At 39.7% G+C, this 21,760-nt stretch overlaps 1 protein-coding gene across 1 annotated transcript in view; it reads left to right on the forward strand.

The window, feature by feature from the left end:
• Positions 1-20,621, forward strand: part of rps6ka3a (ribosomal protein S6 kinase a, polypeptide 3a) — a 43,658-nt gene extending 23,037 nt beyond the window's left edge. Inside the window, exons 10-22 of the mRNA XM_049484964.1 lie at positions 838-908; positions 3,060-3,148; positions 3,274-3,338; positions 4,930-5,032; positions 6,044-6,174; positions 7,303-7,422; positions 8,494-8,583; positions 9,707-9,865; positions 13,711-13,872; positions 13,983-14,059; positions 14,190-14,307; positions 16,511-16,651; positions 16,803-20,621. Coding sequence (XP_049340921.1) covers positions 838-908; positions 3,060-3,148; positions 3,274-3,338; positions 4,930-5,032; positions 6,044-6,174; positions 7,303-7,422; positions 8,494-8,583; positions 9,707-9,865; positions 13,711-13,872; positions 13,983-14,059; positions 14,190-14,307; positions 16,511-16,651; positions 16,803-16,925 — 1,449 coding nt within the window. The 3' untranslated portion in view covers positions 16,926-20,621. The remainder of the gene's footprint in view (positions 1-837; positions 909-3,059; positions 3,149-3,273; positions 3,339-4,929; positions 5,033-6,043; positions 6,175-7,302; positions 7,423-8,493; positions 8,584-9,706; positions 9,866-13,710; positions 13,873-13,982; positions 14,060-14,189; positions 14,308-16,510; positions 16,652-16,802) is intronic.
• Positions 20,622-21,760: the final 1,139 nt, after the last annotated feature.

Consider the following 21,760-nt stretch of genomic DNA (forward strand, 5'->3'; position numbering starts at 1 on the left):
GTTATGTCTTTTTTATTTACTATGTTCAAGTTTTAGCTACATAACTGTGGCATCAGTTCATTTATATTATTACAGATTAATGGAAAATAAAAAAAATACATTTTTAGGTTTTAAAGAAAACTACTAAAATCTTTAGTTCAGAAAATTCATTTTCATAGGTATAAAAATTTCAGATATTAACTCTCACCTTAAAAATTCACTTTTTGTTTTTAGTTTCACTTTTTGATTTTAATTTACGTATTTGTGTATTATAATTTTATTTTAGGATCATATCACATTAGTGCAGAGTATTCGGCTTGGCATCAACTGGGGTTAAACTTAAATTTGTAATTTTTTCCAACTTTTAGACCAACTTTTAACAAGAAACTTAATAAAGTTAGTTAAAAGTGATTAGTTTGCTAATGTTTACGGTTCAATTCTATATTGTTAGTTCGGCTGATTTAAAAATAACATTAAGGAGATGAATTTTTTATAGTTTACAGTGTATAAGTTCAGTAAATTACAGTACCTGTTGTAGATACTGAATAATTAATTGTAGGTACTGAGTAATTCATAGTGGCTACTGAAAGAGTTTTGAGAGGTACTGATTATTTCAGAGTAGATACTCAATAATTAATCCTGAATACTAAGTAATTCATTGTGGATACTAAATAATTCATAGTGGAATTTTGCGGAATATTGTGGTGGATAGTAAATAACTCATAGTAGATCCTAAATAACTAGTACACAGTGGATACTTTATATGTAATAAAATCAGATCTGATATAAGAAATCAGAATAATTCATACTGGATAATAAAGTATGTTTGTATAGTAATGTTGTTTTATTTCTCCGCAGTTTGAGATGTTGACGGGGATGCTGCCGTTTCAGGGGAAAGACCGTAAAGAGACCATGACCATGATCCTGAAGTGAGTCCTGCTGTCTCACCTGTCTCATTAACTGTCCCCATTGTCTCGCTGTCCCTCTGTCTCGCTGTCCCTCTTACTCGCTGTCCTGCTCTCTCCCGCTGTCCCTCTCTCCCGCTGTCCCTCTCTCTCGCTGTCCCTCTGTCCTGCTCTCTCACGCTGTCCCTCTCTCCCTCTGTCCCTCTTACTCGCTGTCCTGCTCTCTCTCGCTGTCCCTCTCTCCCGCTGTCCCTCTGTCTCGCTGTCCTGCTCTCTCCGCTGTCCCTCTGTCTCGCTGTCCTGCTCTCTCCGCTGTCCCTCTGTCTCGCTGTCCTGCTCTCTCCTGCTGTCACTCTGTCTCACTGTCCTGCTTTCTCTGGCTGTCCCTCTGTCTCACTGTCCCCCTGTCTCTCTGTCCCTCTCTCTCTCTCGCTGTCCTGCTCTCTCTTACTGTCCCTCTGTGTCTCTCTGTCCCGCTGTCTCTGCCTCTGTCTATCTCTTTCTCTGTCCCTATATCTCTCTGTTCCTTCGTCCCTCTGTCCTGCTCTTTCCCTGTCCCTCTCTCTCCATGTCTCGCTTTCTCATCTGTCCTTCTGTGTCTCTGTCCCTCTGTCCCGCTCTCTCTCTGTCCTCTCTGTCTCTCGCTTTCCCTCTGTCTCTCGCTTTCCCTCTGTCTCTCGCTGTCCCTCTGTCTCTCTGGTCCTCTGTCTCTCTCTCTTTGTCCTTCTGTCCCTCTGTCCTCTCTGACTCTCTCTCTCTCTCTCCATCTCTCTGTCTCTCCGTCCCCCTGTCACCCTGTCTCTGCAGTATGTAAAAGTGTTGTTCCCCTGTCTCTGCAGTATGTAACAGTGTTGTCCCCCTGTCTCTGCAGTATGTAAGAGTGTTGTCCCCCTGTCTCTGCAGTATGTAAGAGTGTTGTCCCCCTGTCTCTGCAGTATGTAGCAGTGTTGTCCCCCTGTCTCTGCAGTATGTAAGAGTGTTGTCCCCCTGTCTCTGCAGTATGTAACAGTGTGTCCCTCTGTCCCCCTGTCTCTGCAGTATGTAACAGTGTTGTCCCCCTGTCTCTGCAGTATGTAAGAGTGTGTCCCTCTGTCCCCCTGTCTCTGCAGTATGTAACAGTGTTGTCCCCCGTCTCTGCAGTATGTAACAGTGTTGTCCCCCTGTCTCTGCAGTATGTAACAGTGTTGTCCCCCTGTCTCTGCAGTATGTAAGAGTGTTGTCCCCCTGTCTCTGCAGTATGTAAGAGTGTTGTCCCCCTGTCTCTGCAGTATGTAAGAGTGTTTTTCCCCTGTCTCTGCAGTGTAAGAGTGTTGTCCCCCTGTCTCTGCAGTATGTAATAGTTTTGTCCCCCTGTCTCTGCAGTATGTAAGAGTGTTGTCCCCCCTGTCTCTGCAGTATGTAAGAGTGTTGTCCCCCCTGTCTCTGCAGTATGTAAGAGTGTTGTCCCCCCTGTCTCTGCAGTATGTAAGAGTGCTGTCCCCCCTGTCTCTGCAGTATGTAAGAGTGTTTTCCCCCCTGTCTCTGCAGTGTGTAAGAGTGTTGTCCCCCCTGTCTCTGCAGTATGTAAGAGTGCTGTTCCCCCTGTCTCTGCAGTATGTAAGAGTGTTGTCCCCCCTGTCTCTGCAGTATGTAAGAGTGCTGTCCCCCCTGTCTCTGCAGTGTGTAAGAGTGCTGTCCCCCCTGTCTCTGCAGTATGTAAGAGTGTTGTCCCCCCTGTCTCTGCAGTATGTAAGAGTGTTGTCCCCCCTGTCTCTGCAGTATGTAAGAGTGTTGTCCCCCCTGTCTCTGCAGTGTGTAAGAGTGCTGTCCCCCCTGTCTCTGCAGTATGTAAGAGTGTTGTCCCCCCTGTCTCTGCAGTATGTAAGAGTGTTGTCCCCCCTGTCTCTGCAGTATGAAAGAGTGTTTTCCCCCCTGTCTCTGCAGTATGTAAGAGTGCTGTCCCCCCTGTCTCTGCAGTGTGTAAGAGTGCTGTCCCCCCGTCTCTGCAGTATGTAAGAGTGTTGTCCCCCCTGTCTCTGCAGTATGTAAGAGTGTTGTCCCCCTGTCTCTGCAGTGTGTAAGAGTGTTGTCCCCCCTGTCTCTGCAGTGTGTAAGAGTGCTGTCCCCCCTGTCTCTGCAGTATGTAAGAGTGTTGTCCCCCTGTCTCTGCAGTATGTAACAGTGTTGTTTGTTCAGGGCTAAGTTGGGAATGCCTCAGTTTCTCAGTGGTGAGGCTCAGTCTCTGCTCAGGAATCTCTTTAAGAGGAACCCGGGGAACCGACTCGGTAAGAACCGCCTCGTTATTACATCATAACATCATTACATCATCTCATCACGTCTGATTAATTAATGTTGTTTATTTGTTTATTTATTTGTTTGTTTCTGTGTTTATTTCTGATTCTGTGTTTAGGGGCGGGGCCTGATGGAGTTGAGGAGATAAAGAGACATCCATTCTTCTCCACCATCGACTGGAACGTAAGAGTTTACACACATATAATACATACTGTATCAATAACTCATAGTGGATACTGAATAACTCATAGTGGATGCCTAATAATCATATTAGTTTCTGAGAATTCATAATGATTAAATAATTAATAGTAGATACTGAATAATTCAAAGTTAATACTTAATAAACTACAGAGGACACTGAATAATGTATTGTTTATACTGAATAACTCATAGTGGATGCCTAATAATTGTATTAGTTTCTGGTAATTCATAATGAATAAATAATTAATAGTAGATACTGAATAATTCTTAGTGGATTCTGAATCATTTGTAGTGGATACTTATTAATTTATAGTGGATACTGAATAATTTGTAATGGATACCAAATGATTCATAGTGGATATTAAACAATTGAATCATTTATAGTGGTTACTGAATAAGTATTGTGGGTACGGAGACAATTATATTAATTACTGAGTAATTTAAAATGGATACTGAATAATTCATAGATTAATAGATGCCAAATCATTAATTGGTGATACTGTATAATTCATAGTGGGTACTGAGTAATTTATTTCTTACTTTATATTACTAGTAAATAACGATCAATTAATAGTTTGTATTGAAGGATTCATAGTGGATATTGAACTATTGAATTATTTATAGTGGCTACTGCATAACTGAGTAAGATGGCGTGGATATGGAGACATTTATATTAATTACCAAAAAAATCATAATGGACATACAGAGTAATTAATAAAAGATGCCAAATCATTCATTGGCAATACTGAGTAATTCTTAGTGAGCACTAAAATAATTCATAATGGGCACTGGGTAATTTATAGTGGATATTGAATGAGTTATTTTAGACTCGGAGACATTTTTTTAAACAGAGTAATTCATAATGGATACTGAGTAATTAATAATAATCATTCGATCAGGCGATACTGATAAATTCACAGTGGTCTCTAAATAATTCATAGTGAGTCTTTGCATTTTTTTAAAAGATGGACAGAATAAATGGAAGTGGATACTGAGTAATTATTTGTGAATATTAATTAATTAATAGTAAATATTGATTAACTGATTTTGAATAATTCACAGTGGATACTGAGTAATTATTTGTGAATATTAATTAATTAATAGTAAATATTGATTAACTGATTTTGAATAATTCACAGTGGATACTGAGTAATTATTTGTGAATATTAATTAATTAATAGTAAATATTGATTAACTGATTTTGAATAATTCACAGTGGATACTGAGTAATTATTTGTGAATATTAATTAATTAATAGTAAATATTGATTAACTGATTTTGAATAATTCACAGTGGATACTGAGTAATTATTTGTGAATATTAATTAATTAATAGTAAATATTGATTAACTGATTTTGAATAATTCACAGTGGATACTGAGTAATTATTTGTGAATATTAATTAATTAATAGTAAATATTGATTAACTGATTTTGAATAATTCACAGTGGATACTGAGTAATTATTTGTGAATATTAATTAATTAATAGTAAATATTGATTAACTGATTTTGAATAATTCATAGTGGATACTGTGTAGAGGTGTGAATGCTGTTTGTTTTGTCGTTTCTGTAGAAATTATTTCGTAGAGAGCTGCATCCCCCGTTTAAACCCGCCTCCGGTCGCCCGGACGATACGCTGTACTTCGACACGGAGTTCACCGCTAAAACCCCGCGAGGTGAGACCCTCATTACCATACAGCTCCTCCGTATATTACACTGATATATATTTCACCCACTGTTCACATCATACCGGATTTATCACACTATAAGATTCTCTTAAAATCCTTTAATTTTCCTTCAATTTAGAACAGAATTAGCATTAGCAGCTAACCGCGCTAAGTGCTAGCTCTTTCTCCATTCAGAGATGAGTATTATTGGCCTGTAGCCTGCTGCTAACCCCAGCTAGCACTGCTGGAGCAGAATTAGCATTAGCAGCTAAATGTGCTAAGTGCTAACTCTTTCTCCATTCAGAGGTAAGCATAATCGGCCTGTAGCCTGCTGCTAACTGTGGCTAGCACTGCTGGAGGAGCGTTAGCATTCGGTATTACTTACTTTATTATGAGGCTACATTACCACACCCCCCCTCAGTAATCTCTAATAAAGTTTAATTTACTTAATTACGGGGTTTCAGACACACTATGACTGTTGGTTATCTAGAACATGTTATCTAGAGCAGCGTTTCTCAACCTTTTTTCTATCACGGCACCCTTTAAATATATGCGAGATGTCAAGGCACCCCAGTTTACTGACGGGGGGGGTGGGGGGGGTGCTGGCGCAGTACTTCAGGTGAGAACGAGGGGTGTTGCTGGCGGAATATGAAATAAAATAGCGCGTGCATCGCGTGGGGGGACAAAAACTTTACAGTGTGTCCCAATTTAAGGGCTGCATCCTTCAGAGGCTGTATTAGAAGACAGATTGCGTCACAGCTGCGCAGTAATACACCGCCTCTGTGGGTCGCATCCTTCAGAGTATGCTGCCTGTGAATTGGGACACACCCCGACACGAGCTGACTCTGGAAAGGAAATATGCACGTGAGGCGCAATATTTTGACGGCACCCCCGATGAAGCCAGACGGCACCCCAGGGTGCCACGGCGCCCTGGTTGAGAAACACTGATCTAGAGCATGTTAGCATAGCTAAAACAGTAGCACTGATCCTGTGTGTGTGTGTGTGTGTGTGTGTGTGTAGACTCCCCCGGTGTTCCCCCCAGTGCTAACGCTCACCAGCTGTTCAGGGGTTTTAGTTTTGTAGCGACTGGAGCAGAAGAAGAGACCCAGCCTCCCATCCAGACCAACACCAGCATCAGCAGCGTATTACAGGTAAAATACACACCTTTATATATATATATCTGAATCAGTTTCTCTGATTTTGCTATTTATAGGTTTATGTTTGAGTAAAATGAACATTGTTGTTTTATTCTATAAACTACCGACAACATTTCTCCCAAATTCCAAATAAAAATATTCTCATTTAGAGCATTTATTTACAGAAAATGAGAAATGACTGAAATAACAAAAAAGATGCAGAACTTTCAGACCTCAAATAATGCAAAGAAAACAAGTTCATATTCATAAAGTTTTAAGAGTTCAGAAATAATCAATATTTGGTGGAATAATCCTGGTTTTTAATCACAGTTTTTTTTCATGCATCTTGGCATCATGTTCTCCTCCACCAGTCTTACACACTGCTTTTGGATAACTTTATGCTGCTTTACTCCTGGTGTAAAAATTCAAGCAGTTCAGTTTGGTGGTTTGATGGTTTGTGATCATCCATCTTCCTCTTGATTATATTCCAGAGGTTTTTAATTTGGTAAAATCAAAGAAACTCATAATTATATATATATATATATTATATATTATATATTATATTTTATATATTATATTTTAAGTGCTCTTTTATTTTTTTACAGTCAGGTATTAAGGAGCAGTAAAGTCACTCCACTGAAGTACAGAGTTATACAGGAGTTTCAGTTTAGTTCTCCAGCACCAAGAGTGGAGCAGCATTAGCATTAGCCGCTAACCACACTAAGCACTAGCTCTTTCACTATTCAGAGATGAGTATATCAGACTGTAGTCTGTGTTTTTACTGCGTTAAAACAAGCTACATGGTACAAACCTCTTGCTAATATCACCCTGGCTCTCAGGGTTTCTCAGTGTAGCACTATCAGGCAGCATTAGCCGCTAACTGGGGCTAGTGCTAGCTGTAAGCCACTGATGCTAATGCTGCTGCACCCAGCCTTAGTGTAAATCTGTAAATATAAGCTTACTGTAGATAAACAGAAGCTCTTTACTCACCCAAATAAACAGATTTCAGGAGAGAAATCTGTGTAGATTAACATCCAGCACTCTCATATTTTCTTATATTATTAATTACAGTATTTTTATACCCAAATCAGACAGTAGTGAAAATGCACAGTCTTATACTTGTGTGTATGTTTGTGTTTACAGCACCGCAGTGCACTACAGTTCACGGATGTGTACGATGTGAAGGAGGATATCGGAGTGGGATCCTACTCCATCTGCAAACGCTGTGTCCACAAGACCACCGGCATGGACTACGCTGTTAAAGTACCAAACACTTTTTTAATGTTTTTTGCTAATTCTATGCTAAAAACTAATTACTTTTATTTTCAGTCCTGTTACTCAAAACATAAAAAGTAACAGGGATGAGAGCATGTAGCATGAATGAGTGCCAGTAACAGGAATGAGGGCCAGTAACAGGAATGAGGGCCAGTAACAGGAATGAGGGCCAGTAACAGGAGTGAGTGCCAGTAACAGGAGTGAGTGCCAGTAACAGGAGTGAGTGCCAGTAACAGGAATGAGTGCCAGTAACAGGAATGAGTGCCAGTAACAGGAGTGAGTGCCAGTAACAGGAGTGAGTTTTAGTAACAGAAGTGAGTGCCAGTAACAGGAGTGAGTGCCAGTAACAGGAGTGAGTGCCAGTAACAGGAAAGAGTTCCAGTAACAGGAATGAGTGCCAGTAACAGGAATGAGTGCCAGTAACAGGAATGAGTGCCAGTAACAGGAGTGAGTTTTAGTAACAGAAGTGAGTGCCAGTAACAGGAGTGAGTTTTAGTAACAGAAGTGAGTGCCAGTAACAGGAGTGAGTTTTAGTAACAGAAGTGAGTGCCAGTAACAGGAGTGAGTTTTAGTAACAGGAATGAGTGCCAGTAACAGGAGTGAGTGACAGTAGCAGGAGAGAGTGCCAGTAGCAGGAGTGAGTTTTAGTAACAGAAGTGAGTGCCAGTAACAGGAGTGAGTGCCAGTAACAGGAGTGAGTGCCAGTAACAGGAAAGAGTTCCAGTAACAGGAGTGAGTGCCAGTAACATGAGTGAGTGCCAGTAACAGGAGTGAGTGCCAGTAACAGGAAAGAGTTCCAGTAACAGGAGTGAGTGCCAGTAACAGAATTAAGTTTCTTTTTTTTTTGTCATAAATATCAATTTTGGAACACTTTTTTTGGAAGATTTTTTTGAGAAAAAATGTCACATGAGTTTTGTAATCTTATCTTCATATTTATGTAGAGTTATGTATCTTCATATTCAAAAAACCTTGTAAAAAATAAGTAAAGCTGTTTATCTGTGTAATAAAAGCTGATTTGACTGATTGATCAGTTGATTGATTGGTGTTTATTGGTTGTAGATAATCAATAAAGAGAAGAGAGACCCGGCAGAGGAGGTGGAGATTCTGCTGAGATACGGCCAACACCCCAACATCATCACCCTGAAGGACGTGAGTGTGTGTGGATGTGGATGATAATGGGGGGTGGTGTACAGTGGCTTGCAAAAGTATTCATACCCCTTTTACTCTGAAACCCCTAAATAAAATCCAGTGCAATCAATCAATCGTCTTAATTACAATAGTCTTAACTTTAGGGGATTAGATTAGAAGCCATAGGCTATACCCTAGCAACATCATAGCAGCACCATAATAGCTAAATTGCAACTACCTAGTAACTGACTGGTATGCCATAGCAGCCACCTAAGCAACCTAACACAAACTTGTAGCAGCTCCATAGTGACCATGTAGCAGCTGACAGGTATACAATAGGAGCCACCTAAGAAACCTAAGACTACAATCTAGCATCCCTGTAGCAAGTGACTGGTATACCATAGGAGCCACCTGAGGAACCTAAGACTACCTTTGTGACTATGTAGCAACTGACTGGTATACCAAAGCAGCCACCTAAGACTATAACCTAGCAACCCCATAGCAACGGACTGGTATGCCATAGCAGCCACCTAAGAAACCTAACACAAAATTGTAGCAGCTCCATAGTGACCATGTAGCAGCTGACAGGTATACCATAGCAGACAAACCAATTCTCCCTGAAGCTGTGGGAGTCTCCCGTATTTCGGTAGTGGCTCCCTGATGCCCGCGAGTCACATATAATCTCCCGGAATTCAGAACGAGGACCCCAAACGCGCACACAGGCCACAGACTTTTATTCTCTAATCGCGGCGGGGGGGGGACCTCCCTGAAATCAACTTTTGCAACTTGGGATGTCTGCCATAGTAGCCACCTAAGAAACCTAAGACTACAATCTAGCATCCCTGTAGCAAGTGACTGGTATACCATAGGAGCCACCTGAGGAACCTAAGACTACCCTAGTGACCATGTAGCAAGTGACTGGTATACCAAATCAGCCACCTAAGAAACCTAGGACTATACCCTAATGACCACCTAGCAACTGACTGGTCAGAGTTGATGGATGGAAGATGGATGGAGATAAATAAATACAGAACAATCCTGAAAGAAGAAAAGCTGTTGGAGGCTGTAAAAGACTTGAGATCTTCCAGCAAGACAATGACCCTAAATGTAAAGAGCTGATGTATGATGTATGATGTGTGTGTAGGTGTATGATGACGGGCGGGTGGTGTACCTGGTGACGGAGCTGATGAAGGGTGGAGAGCTGCTGGATAAAATCCTGAGGCAGAAGTTCTTCTCGGAGAGGGAGGCCAGCGCCGTCCTGCACACCATCACCAAAACCGTGGAGTACATGCACGTACAGGGGGTGAGACACCGCCGTATCCATGGTTACGCTACACCTGTCGTGGTTAATCTGCTTCTATTTACAGGTTGTGCTACACCTGTTTCCATAGTTGTGCTACACCCCCTTTCTATGCTTGTGAACCTTTATTACATGACATTTAAATAATTGAGTACCACAGCAACCAATTGGCAGCATGCTAGCAACCATCAAGGATATTAGCTACTCACAAGACCTCAGCAACCACTGCAGAATTCCAATATCAACACCATAGCAAATACATGTGATACTATTTAAAAAATCTAGCAACAACATAGGCCATCTAACAGTAAGACTATAGCAACTGAGTGGTACACCATAGCAGCCACCTGTAGTGGATTAACCAGAGGATTTCTTCATTGCTTGGACACAAACACACACTACCCCCACTTTACGGCCTATAAGGAAACTTCGAACCCAGAACACTCTAAAAAAACCTTGGAGTAATCTTTTTTTCAAACAACCTTAAATTTCAAAATGACATTTACTGACTATTTCTTCACTCAGCCTCGCCCGAGAGCCCTAAATGCGAGTTTAGGGTAAAATTCTGTTTACATTCCTCCAAGTCATAAACCTCGGAGTTAATGTAAACATTTGGAACATTTGCAACACATTTGCAACATTTGCATCACTAGGACGGGACTGCGGACTTAAGAGAGTGTCAAAACTTAATTAATGCCTTGGAAATTGTTAATTCACCAAATGTTGTACCAATTTAGGGGTTTGTGCCTAGTTATTTCTGCAAAGCACTAAGAAATAAGTTGACAGAAATGGTCTAAGCTTGGGATTCCATTTTCAACATTGCAGGCTCAAATTCTGTGGGGTGCAGAAAGATCTTTACTCCCCCACCATCGTAAATTCCGATGCCAACCGCTTATCTAAACACTCAGCAAAGGGGAGGAATTTCTCACTGAGAAGATTTTGCTTAAAATACATATATATTGACTATATAAAAAAGGTGTTTTATAGAATGTTTACTAGATAATGGTATATGTGTCTGGTATATGGTATATGTGTTTGGATGTGTCCTGATTGAATTCTCCTACACATTCAAGTCTGAATCAACAAGGTTTAATTAGCATTTGATAATTTAGCTTTATTTGGTTATCAGTGGTTTAACCATGTATTATCTTTTAAGTGATTTAATTGGGTTTAAATAATAACATGACTCTTGATCTCTTTCTGACAGAGTACCATCCATCGTTGTATTTCTAAGATTATCTTGAATATTACATGTTTGTGGGCAATATATATATATATTACATTTATTGTGATTCAATTGTAAGATTGTTTGTTTCCTGAATTTATCCTCACAAACTGATATGCTGAAAAATGTATTTTGATCCACTGTTTAGTTGAGTTTTCTTTTGGTTGGGTCTATTAGACAAATAGACCACTAGCTGATGCATGCTGACCATGTGAGGGGGGGGTTTATGGCCCTTTGTGAATCCCCACCAAAGTTTGAAATTGCTCCTAGACCAATCAAAACACAGACACTTGGGCCACAGGGCCAATCATAACTCAGGGGCCAAACAGGCCACAGAGACTAATAGTAAACTGGGCAGACACAGTTCCAGTTTTAGAGTTGCCAGTTGAGTTGGAGGAGTTTGCAGTTCAGTTCAGTTTGGAGTTGAGGAGAGGAGAAGAAGATGTAGTTGAGATGGAAAGGCAGATGCAGTTAGAAGAGAGAAGTTAGAGGAGAGAGGTTAGAGAGGGCCTAGAGATGAAGAAAGGATAAACTGTTAGTTAGTCATCTTAGGTTAGTTTTCTTAGACTAGTGCATTTAATCTTCTTCAAGCATAATGGTATTAGTTATCCTAGTTTAAATAACTAAGCTATTTTATGATCTACGGAGTTCTCCTGCTTGCCAAGATAGTTAATATAGTTCAGTAAACCAACTAGACCAACCGACGGATCACCGAGAGAGTACGCCAGCCGATCCAGCTCCAGGGAAGGCCTTCCCTGTGCAGAGACTAGAAGCGGGTGTCGTCCAGGTGCGCCGCTGGCCCACAGAGCACCATCTTTACCCTGCGGATGGGTCCACACCGGACCTTCTAGGGGTGCAGGATGTCAGCCGAACAAGAGGTTTAAACAGCGGACCGAACCGATGGGGACCCCCCTTTGTAGACGTCTCAGAGTAAGGCAGTTTGGGTATTTCTCTCAGTAATTGGTGTTTTGGTTGGTCAAGTCTAGTTTGGTTATTGTTCTTAACTCTCTTCTTAGTATAGATTAATTTTTAGTTATTTGGCGAAAGGGATGATCTTTGTAGGCCGTAAAATATCTTACTTATCTACTTATTTTAGTGTTCTCATTTGATTAGTTTGACCTCATTACATTTAGATCCTTATTTAGAAATATTCACTTAATAGTTCTATTAATCTCTATTCCTTTCATGTCAGCATCATAACGTGTTTGTTCTTTTATTTCTCATTTATTATTCTACACTATGATTTGATATATAATGGCTACATTATGACTTTTTAATGAATTATTTACTCATATCTGTGTGATTTAATAAATACTTTTATTTTACAAAACCTGTCATTTCAGTGTGTTTTTCTGGATAACTTGGTTATGAAAATTTCTGTCACCTGTAGAAACCACACCCTGAGATGTCTTGTGTTATTAATTAATTTGATTAATTAATTTATTAATTAATCTAATTAAATTAATTTAATAACTGGCGCCCAATTAAAAATATTTCAACATCTCAATTAGCACCAGGTATTAAACCACTGAGCCCGCTACACACCTAAGAAACTTAAGTCTATACCCTAGCAACATCATAGCAGCAGCCTAATAGCCAGATTGAAACTACCTAGTAACCCCATAGCAACTGACTGATAAACCATAGTAGTCCCCCAAGGAACCTAAGACTACAATCTAGCATCCCAGTAGCAACTGACTGGTATACCATAGCGGCCACCTAAGAAACCTAAGACTATACCCTAGTGACCATGTAGCAACTGACTGGTATACCATAGCGGCCACCTAAGAAACCTAATATTATACCATAGCAACCCCATAACAACTGACTGGTATTCCATAGCAGCTTCCTAAAAAAACTAAGAATTTACCGTAGTGACTACATTGCAGCTGAATGGTATACCATGGCAGCCACCTAAAAACCTAAGACTGTACCCTAGTGACCATGTAGCAACTGATTGGTATACCATAGCAGCCACCTAAGAAACCTAAGACTATACCCTAGCATCCCTATAGCAACTGACTGGTATACCATAGCAGCCGCCTAGTAGACCTAAGACAATTATGTTGCAACTCCCTAGTGACCATGTCAGCATGCTAATGGGTATTCTATAGCAGCTACCTAAAAAAAAAAGACTATACTCTAGTGACCTTGTAGCAACTTACTGGTATACCATAGCAGCCACCTAAGAAACCTAAGATGAGCCCCTAGCAACCACATAGCAGCTGACAGGTATTTAAGGTGGCTGGTATGTTATATACCAAAGACTATACCCTAGTGACCATGTAGCAACTGACTGGTATACCATAGCAGACACCTAAGAAACAAAAGACTAAACCGTAGTGACCTCATAGCAGCTGACTGGTATACCGTAGCAGCCGTCTCAGAAACCTAAAACTGCACCCTTTAAATCCCATTGCAACTGACAGGTTTCTAGGTGGCTGCTATGGGATGCCAAAGACTATACCCTAGTGACCAAATAGCAACAGGAAGTTTGAACAACATAAGTTGTGCAACTGTTTTGCGTTTCCGCCTGAAGATACTCCTGCCTGTTAGATATAAGTTTATAGAGTAATAATTAATGATCATATGATGTGAGATAAATCTATTGATCGGGCTGCAGGTGGTGCACCGGGATTTGAAGCCCAGTAATATTCTGTATGTGGACGAGTCCGGAAACCCCGAGTCCATCCGGATCTGCGACTTTGGCTTTGCTAAGCAGCTCCGAGCGGAAAACGGCCTGCTGATGACCCCCTGCTACACCGCTAACTTCGTCGCTCCTGAGGTACAAAAACACACATTAGACTAACTACACAACAGACAGGTAACCATGAGTGTGTGTGTCCTTGTGTGTATTTTAATTGTGTATATATGTGTGTGTTCTGAAAATCCCAGGTGTTGAAGAAGCAGGGATACGATGCAGCGTGTGATATCTGGAGTCTGGGTGTGCTGCTGTATACCATGCTAACGGGGTATAAAACACATACACTCACTCATATATATGTACAGTGTACTTTATCTATGTAACACTCTGTTGTGGAGTTGGATTCATGTGTAATTTGCTGTGATCATAAACCTAATAAAGTGTTTTTTCTCTTTCAGCTTCACCCCATTTGCTAACGGTCCTGAGGACACGCCCGAGGAGATCCTGGCTCGCATCGGCAGCGGCAAGTTCTCGCTAACGGGAGGATACTGGAACTCTGTATCCAATGGTGCTAAGGTCCCTGCTCTACTTCTACTCTCTTTGTCTCTCTCTACAGTAAACAATTAAGCACATTATTGATACACTTTCTGAATTAGACATACTAGGAAACAATAAACTAGGAATATTCTTTGAATATGACAAATGGAAAAGAATCCCCTCAATCTGTAAAATTTCCTAAGTAGATCTGCAGAAATGAGTTTATGTAGACTCTAACTGTACAGCTTTACATTTATTGGAACTTCCCCTCCAGTACTTCAGTGTTTTCTCCAGGGAGGCTTCAGCTTCACCTTAACCCTTGTGTGGTGTTTATATTTTTGTTACTCGTTTACTTTGTTATTTGTATTTAATTCAGCAAAATTAAGCAATTCTACATTAAAATGCTTTACACATGCTCGCTTCACCTAAATTGCAAGCAATATAAACAGCTTACATGGTTAATATTTACCCTTTACCTTTCTTATGTTACATTTCTTTTAAAAAGTGCTACTCTTTTTTTATTAGTTTTTTAATAAAAAGAAAATGAATTAAACTCAAGATATGAGTAGAAAATTTGTTTAGTTTCAAATTTACAAATGAAGCAATGTTTATTAGCCCTTGGCCAAACATACTGCATGTAATATAAATGTGTGTGTGTTTATCGAAAATGTGTTTTGATATATGTTTTTCACAAAAAATGAGCCAATGCCAATGAGTTTGAGTTAGGAAAAACCTTTTTTTAGTATCATTTGATGAAAAATGAAAACGGGTCCCACAGAAGGGCTAAGGGGCCCTTCAGTTCTGCTTCCACTGTAGCGCCCAAACATTCCCACCTTCACAGTATAAACTACACAGAGACGCAGAAGGGTTGACTTAAAGATTTTCCTCATGTGCGCCTCTGGATTTTTTTTCAGAGTGTCTCATCCCTGCCTATAATGTTCACCTTTTGGCTTTTCTTCAGCTTTCCCTCCAGTGTGGTTCTTGCATTCACTCCAGTGTGCCTCTAACTTTCCCTCAATTGCGCCTCTAGCTTTTCCCTTCAGTGTACCTCTATCTTTTTCTCCAGGGAGTCTCAGGCTTTTTCTTCAGTTTGTCTTCGGCTTTTCCTTCAGTGCCCTCCAGATTTCCCTCCAGTGCGCCTCTGGATTTTCCTCTATTCTGCTTCCAGATTGCTCTACAGTGCATCTTTAGATTTTCCTCCAGTGCCAGTGTGCATTTCATCTTTGTCTATAATGTGCACCTTTCAGCTTTTCCCCAGTGTGCTCCCCGATATCTATTCTATTATTATTTCTATAGTGCCTCTCAGACTTTTCTTTTACTCGCCTCTGGTTTTCCCAGTGTGCCTCTGGCCTTTCCTTCAGGACATCTCTAACTTTGCTTCTAGTTCTCTGGTTCCCCTCCAGCATCACTTTAGCTCTCCTTTCAATATGCCTTTGTGCCTCAAACTTTCCCTCAACTGTACTTCTAGCTTTTCCCTCCAGTGCGTCTCTGGCTTTCCTCCAGTGCATCTCCAACTTTTCCTCCATGGCATCTTCAGCTTTCTCTTCAGTGCACCTCTGGCTTTCCCTGCAGTGTCCCCACAGCTTTTCTGCCAGCGCCTCTCTGGCTTTTTCTCTAGTTTGTCTTCAGCTTTCCCTTCAGTTTCCTTCTGGCTTTTCCTGCAGTGCACCTTAAGCTTTCCTTCCGTGTCCCTTTGGCTTTTTCTCCAGTTTGTCTTCGGTTTTCCTTCCAGTGCACCTCCAGCTTTTTCTTTAGTTTGTCTTCGGCTTCCCTTCAGTCTCCCACTGGCTTTTCCTCCAGTGCACATGCATCTTTCTCTTCAGTGATTCCCTCCAGGGTGCCTCCATCTTTCCCTTTACTGTCCTTTGTTTTACCACATATTTCCTTTTTTATAATAGACATCCACCCTTCCCTTCAGTGCGCCTCCTAATGTCCTCTGGTGTTTCTAGGACTCCCCCTGCAGTTGGCCTCTGGCTGTCCCTCCAATGCAAATCCATCTTTCTGTGCTTCCATCCACATTTGGGTTTAAATCCAGGGTGCCTCCACCTTTCCCTTAAATAGACAGTTGGAATTCACTTCCTGTGTCCCTCTGGCTTTCTCTGTAGTGAACCCCCAAATCGTGGTGCAATGTTTGGGATATTACGATATTATTAGCTGTCTTAAATGTTTTCTAATTACTTCAGTATATAAGTAGGTGTACCACAGTAGGTGTAACCTCTGCAACCTCTTTCTTTCTGTGCAGGACCTGGTATCTAAGATGCTGCATGTTGACCCCCATCGGCGATTGACTGCCGGTCAGGTCCTGCGTCACCCCTGGATTGTCAACAAGGATCAGCTGCCCAAGTACCAGCTGAACCGGCAGGAAGCTCCACAGCTAGTGAAGGTATTCGCCAGTGTCCTCCAGTCCTGTTCCAATAGCAGTTCTTTTCTACAGGGACTAGATGAGCTTTTTGCTCATTTTTAGCCCTGTTTTAGTATTTTCTTGGTCTGTTTTGTGTTGAATGTCGACCCAGCACTGATTCTGTGTGTTTCAGGAAGCGATGGCTGCCACGTATTCGGCTCTGAACAGAAACGTGTCCCCCATGCTGGAGCCGGTGGGACGCTCTACGTTAGCTCAGCGCCGAGGGGTCAAGAAGCTAACCTCTACCGCCCTCTGACCGCCGACACACTCCGAGGAGCTGCCGACCAAAGATTAACACACATTTATTTTTGTTTGTTTGTTTTGTTTTTGTCTGTTTATACCGAAATCACTTGCTTGTACAATCATTACCGTCTCAGAGTGCCGGAGTACCGGAGTCTCTGAGCGTCGTAGTGTTTCTGCAAAGCTCTTAAACATAGATCTGAAATCAGTTTATATGCTCTTATGAAACCTGTAAATGTTCTAGATATCTAGAAATTATATATAACGGAGCTGAGCGAGAACACCGGCGGTGTTTGTTGGGGATTGTGGGAGTTTTATGCTGAGAAACCTGAGAGATTTTTTTATTGTTGTTGTTTTTTGTTGGAGCTACAAACACACTCCACATTAGAGCTGATGTTTGACCACTGATTAAATGGAGCAGTTTAGCTAAAAAAAATCTAATCAACCAGATTGATAAAAAATCTCAGATTCAGTCGATTCATCAAGTTATCAAGTCAAGTTTGGTATCTGATGCGCTTCCAGAGATGCTAGGCTAATGTTGCTAACAAACACAGGACTTTGATTGTCATCTAGTAGTGGTTGATATTGTAAAAACATTATATTGCAATAATTAAAGGTGCAATATATTTGTTTTTTTGCAATGTTTTAGAACAAAACAAATGCTTTAAATTATACATGATATTATTGACATTATTAACTGCGATGCTAACAGCCAGGTTTGCTAGGGTTGAAGCTGCAATGCTAACATACAAAACAACCTGGTTTGGCAGTGTTCATGTGGCTTAGCCACAATGCTAACAGCCAGACTCAGTAGGAATGGAGCCGCAATGCTAACACACACAAAAGAAAAAAAGGCTCAGCAGGGTTTGGAATGGGTTAGCCACAATGCTAATATAATATTTGGGCTTAGCAGGAATGGAGGTGCAATGGTAACTTACACAACAAAAAGGTTTAGAAGGGGTTTGAATGGGTTAGCTATGATGCTAACAGCAGGGTTTGGCAGTGATAGAGCTTCAATGCTAACAGACTCCGCAGCCAGGCTTGACGTGGTCCTGAGCAAGTTAGCCACTGTGCTAACAGCCAGACTCAGCAGTATTTGATTGGGTTAGCCATGATGCTAACAGCCAGACTTGGCGTGGCAGATTTAGGAGTGAATTTGGCATAAGATACCACAAATTTTTACTTTTAACGCCACTTCAAATTAAAAGTCCTCTTCAGAAATTTCAAACCAAGTCTTGAGTCAATCGACTGCATCTGAGACCTGTTATCAATCGTGTTGATTAGATAATAGATATTTTGATTGATCTGCTCCTTTAAGGCCAAGTCTGCTCATGCTGAACCCTATAATGCTATTAGTGCCATTCAGAATCGAGTCGTTGAGTCTTTTTTGATTATATAAATATATAAATGTAACTGTATAATTTCAGTTTTTTTGTTTATTATAGATGATTTATACGTAGCATTTTACCCTCCTTTATTCACGTTTATATCCATAACAGCGCATCCAGTCTTAGCGCTTCCATAGCAACAATGCTAAACTACGGTTATCCAGGTCGTAGGGCGTGTTTCCGATAAAGTGGCCACTCCAGGGGGACTGAACTGTACTGTGTTTTATAATGACTGCAGCTGTGAAATCCAGGCACATACCCATACTGTTCTACTGCGGTTTTCACGTGTACCCTACGAAAAAAAAACATACGACGTTTTTAACGAAGTCTGTCCTGAAATATTTTCGTAAATTTCTCTGTATCAAGTTAAATCACTGATATAGTATTTAGCAGGGATTTATACACGTTTTTGGGCAAAGACAGCAAAAAATGTAACAGCAAAAAATTGTAACGTTTAAAATAAAAGTAACATAAAAACACCACGCTAACCTCATTCCCACCAGAACCGGAGGGACCTTTTAAAGGACTATACCAGCGTTTTTAACCTGATCTGTATCTGCTGTATCTGTAATGTATGGTCGATTTACCAACTAGTATCATTTCTAAATATTTTCGTATACGTAGAAAAGAACGTGAAAAACTCCTTTGCGTGAAACTCCTTTATAATAAAAGTCACTGGGGAGATTTTTTAAAAGGTTAATTCAGTATTTCTGACTTAGTTTCTATCTGCTGTATCTGAAGCTGATGACCGAATTCCACTATTTCTAAATATTTTCTTAAAAAATCCGTTATTTTTCACCTCAATCTCTATATACTGTATCTGTAGCGTACACTCGATCGCTACTTAACATGGTTTCAAAATATATATACAAAAAAATATCTGACATTTCTGAAACTTAGTATGAAAACCAAGTATGAAATGCGTTTATAATGATTAGAATTAGTGGGCAGATGCTGATATATATAGTTAAATCTTATGTGTGAAATATTTTTGAAATAGTTAAATTTGCTTTCTTTAAATTTTAGATAAAACATTGATGTCTTCTTCATATACGCTAACAGCCAGGCTTAGCTGGGTTGAAGTGGGTTAGCTTTAATGCTAAAAGTCAAGCTGGACAGGGTTCGGGCGGGTTAGCCGCAATGCTAACAGCCAGGCTTATTCTAACAGCCAAGCTTGGCTGAGTTGGAGAAGATTAGCCGCAGTGCTAACAGCAAAGATTGCCAAGGTTGGTGCAGGTTAGCTGCAATGCTAACAGCCAACCAGTTTTAACAGGGATTGAGTAGGTTAGCAACAGTGCTAGCAGCCAAGCTTATGCTAGCAGACAGGCTTATTCTATCAGCCAGGCTTGGCTGGGTTGGAGAAGATTAGCCGCAGTGCTAAGAACCAAGATTGCCAAGATATGTGCAGGTTATCCCCAATGCTAACAGCCAAGATTACAGGGTTCTTGCGCGTTAGCCACAATGCAAACAGCGGGGTTTGCCAAGGTTGGCACAGGTTAGCTGCAATGCTAACAGCCAAAATTGCCAGAGTTGATGCTGGTTAGCCACAATGCTATCAGCCAAGATTGCCAAGGTTGTTGCGCTTTAGCCACAATGCTAACAGCCAAGATTGCCAGGTTTAATGCACATTATCCACAATGCTAACAGCAGGCTTGGATAAGGTTTTTCATAACTTATCAAAATGTATGTAATTAAAACTCTCATCTAAATCTAGTGTGTGTGTGTGTGTTAGCAGTGTTAGCATTAGCCTAGTTTAAACTAATGCAGCACACTCATAATCTAAGTACATTTCTGAACATTTTTGAATAATCCACATAAACGTTTATCTGCGTAACGGAGCATCTGCCCATTGATTCCTGTCGTACGTTAGCTTCATGCTAACACGTTTCTGCGGAGTTCAGAGAAACTTGTTGAAATTAATTTTGGTAATAAACTCTGTATTTTGTATTTTACATAAAAATTAAAGATGATAAAGTTACACTGTAGCACTCCGCCCTCACTCCCGTCTCGCCGCTACGTGATTTTTTTATGGAATTAAAGGGAATTTCGTAAGATTTACGTTCGTCTGGTTTGATATTACGGATTTTTCCAGTAAACAGTAAACGATTTTTTTAGAGAGACATTCCGAATGTATTTTTGTATCAGAGTACACTTTTCTACTACGCTGTGAGAGTTTAGGAGTGCGCGAGAGAGAGAGGGTGCAGTTCACTGTGGGTTTGGGACGGAGCTCCTGCTGTTGATTCTGTGTTTGAAACTAATCTGATTATGACTTTTTTGGGAAATCAAATGTTATTAATAACCAATAATAAAATTCTTTAAGTATTGATCAGTGTTGACTGTCTGTTTAATTTGTAAAAAACACAACAAATACAACAAATACTGCATGTTTATATAAACATCTACAGTTCTTACATGAGATACAATAAGATGCGATACAATATGATGATACTATATGATAAAATATGTTGAGATACGATACAATAAAATGCGATGACGTACAATAAGATCCAATAAGATGTGATACAATATGATAAGATGCTATACATTTCCAATATATTTCCAAAATTTCCCCTCGGGGATCAATAAAGTATCTATCTATCTATCTATCTATCTATCTATCTATCTATCTATCTATCTATCTAATAAGATACGATAATTTACTATACGATACAATACAATAAAATTCGATACAATGCGATGAGATAAATACAATGAGATAAGATTTTATAAGATACGATTAGACGCTATATCATTTGGAAATAGTAAAAACGAATGTTTACGAAGATAAACCTCTAATTTTGTTTATTATTTTATTTTAAACTTAAATTGACTTTAACTGTACTTTGTGTGAAGTATAGTACTGTAAATCAGTAGTTATTTTTTACAATTGTTACTCTGTGTTCTTGTGTCAAATAATTAGTATGTTATTTGCTAATTGTATATTTAAATATTTTAATATTTTAGGTCTGTGTTATTATTTATTCAAGTAATGTTATTACTTTAGCCTGCATTAGAAAAGTTTTTTGCAGCAATTTTATGCTGCATGAATATTTTATTAGTAATTGATTTTAGTATAAAATATAAAAAGAAAATATATCTGCATAAATAAGCAGCTCAGTATTTAACTTTTTATTGCACTAAATTATGTAAATTTCACTAATTTTACTCTGTAGTAATAATTGATTAAACAAACACATTAGTACTTGTAAAGTACTTTTAATTATGAATTGCTTATTTTTTATTATTTCTTTATAAATTTATTCTACTATAAAAAAAGTATTGTATTTGTTGTAGTGTAATTCTCTGTTTTCTACACAAATAACTTAGTTTTAAGTGTTTTAGTTTATTTTTTTATTCTGCGCTTCTTGCGAATTTAAATTATACTTATTTCTGGCTTACTAATTTTTGTAATATATTTAAATATTACACGATATGATAGAACTGGGACTCATCAGGACCGCCG

The sequence above is a fragment of the Astyanax mexicanus genome, chromosome 1 (assembly GCF_023375975.1).
Source record: "Astyanax mexicanus isolate ESR-SI-001 chromosome 1, AstMex3_surface, whole genome shotgun sequence".
NCBI classification, from domain to species: domain Eukaryota; kingdom Metazoa; phylum Chordata; class Actinopteri; order Characiformes; family Acestrorhamphidae; genus Astyanax; species Astyanax mexicanus.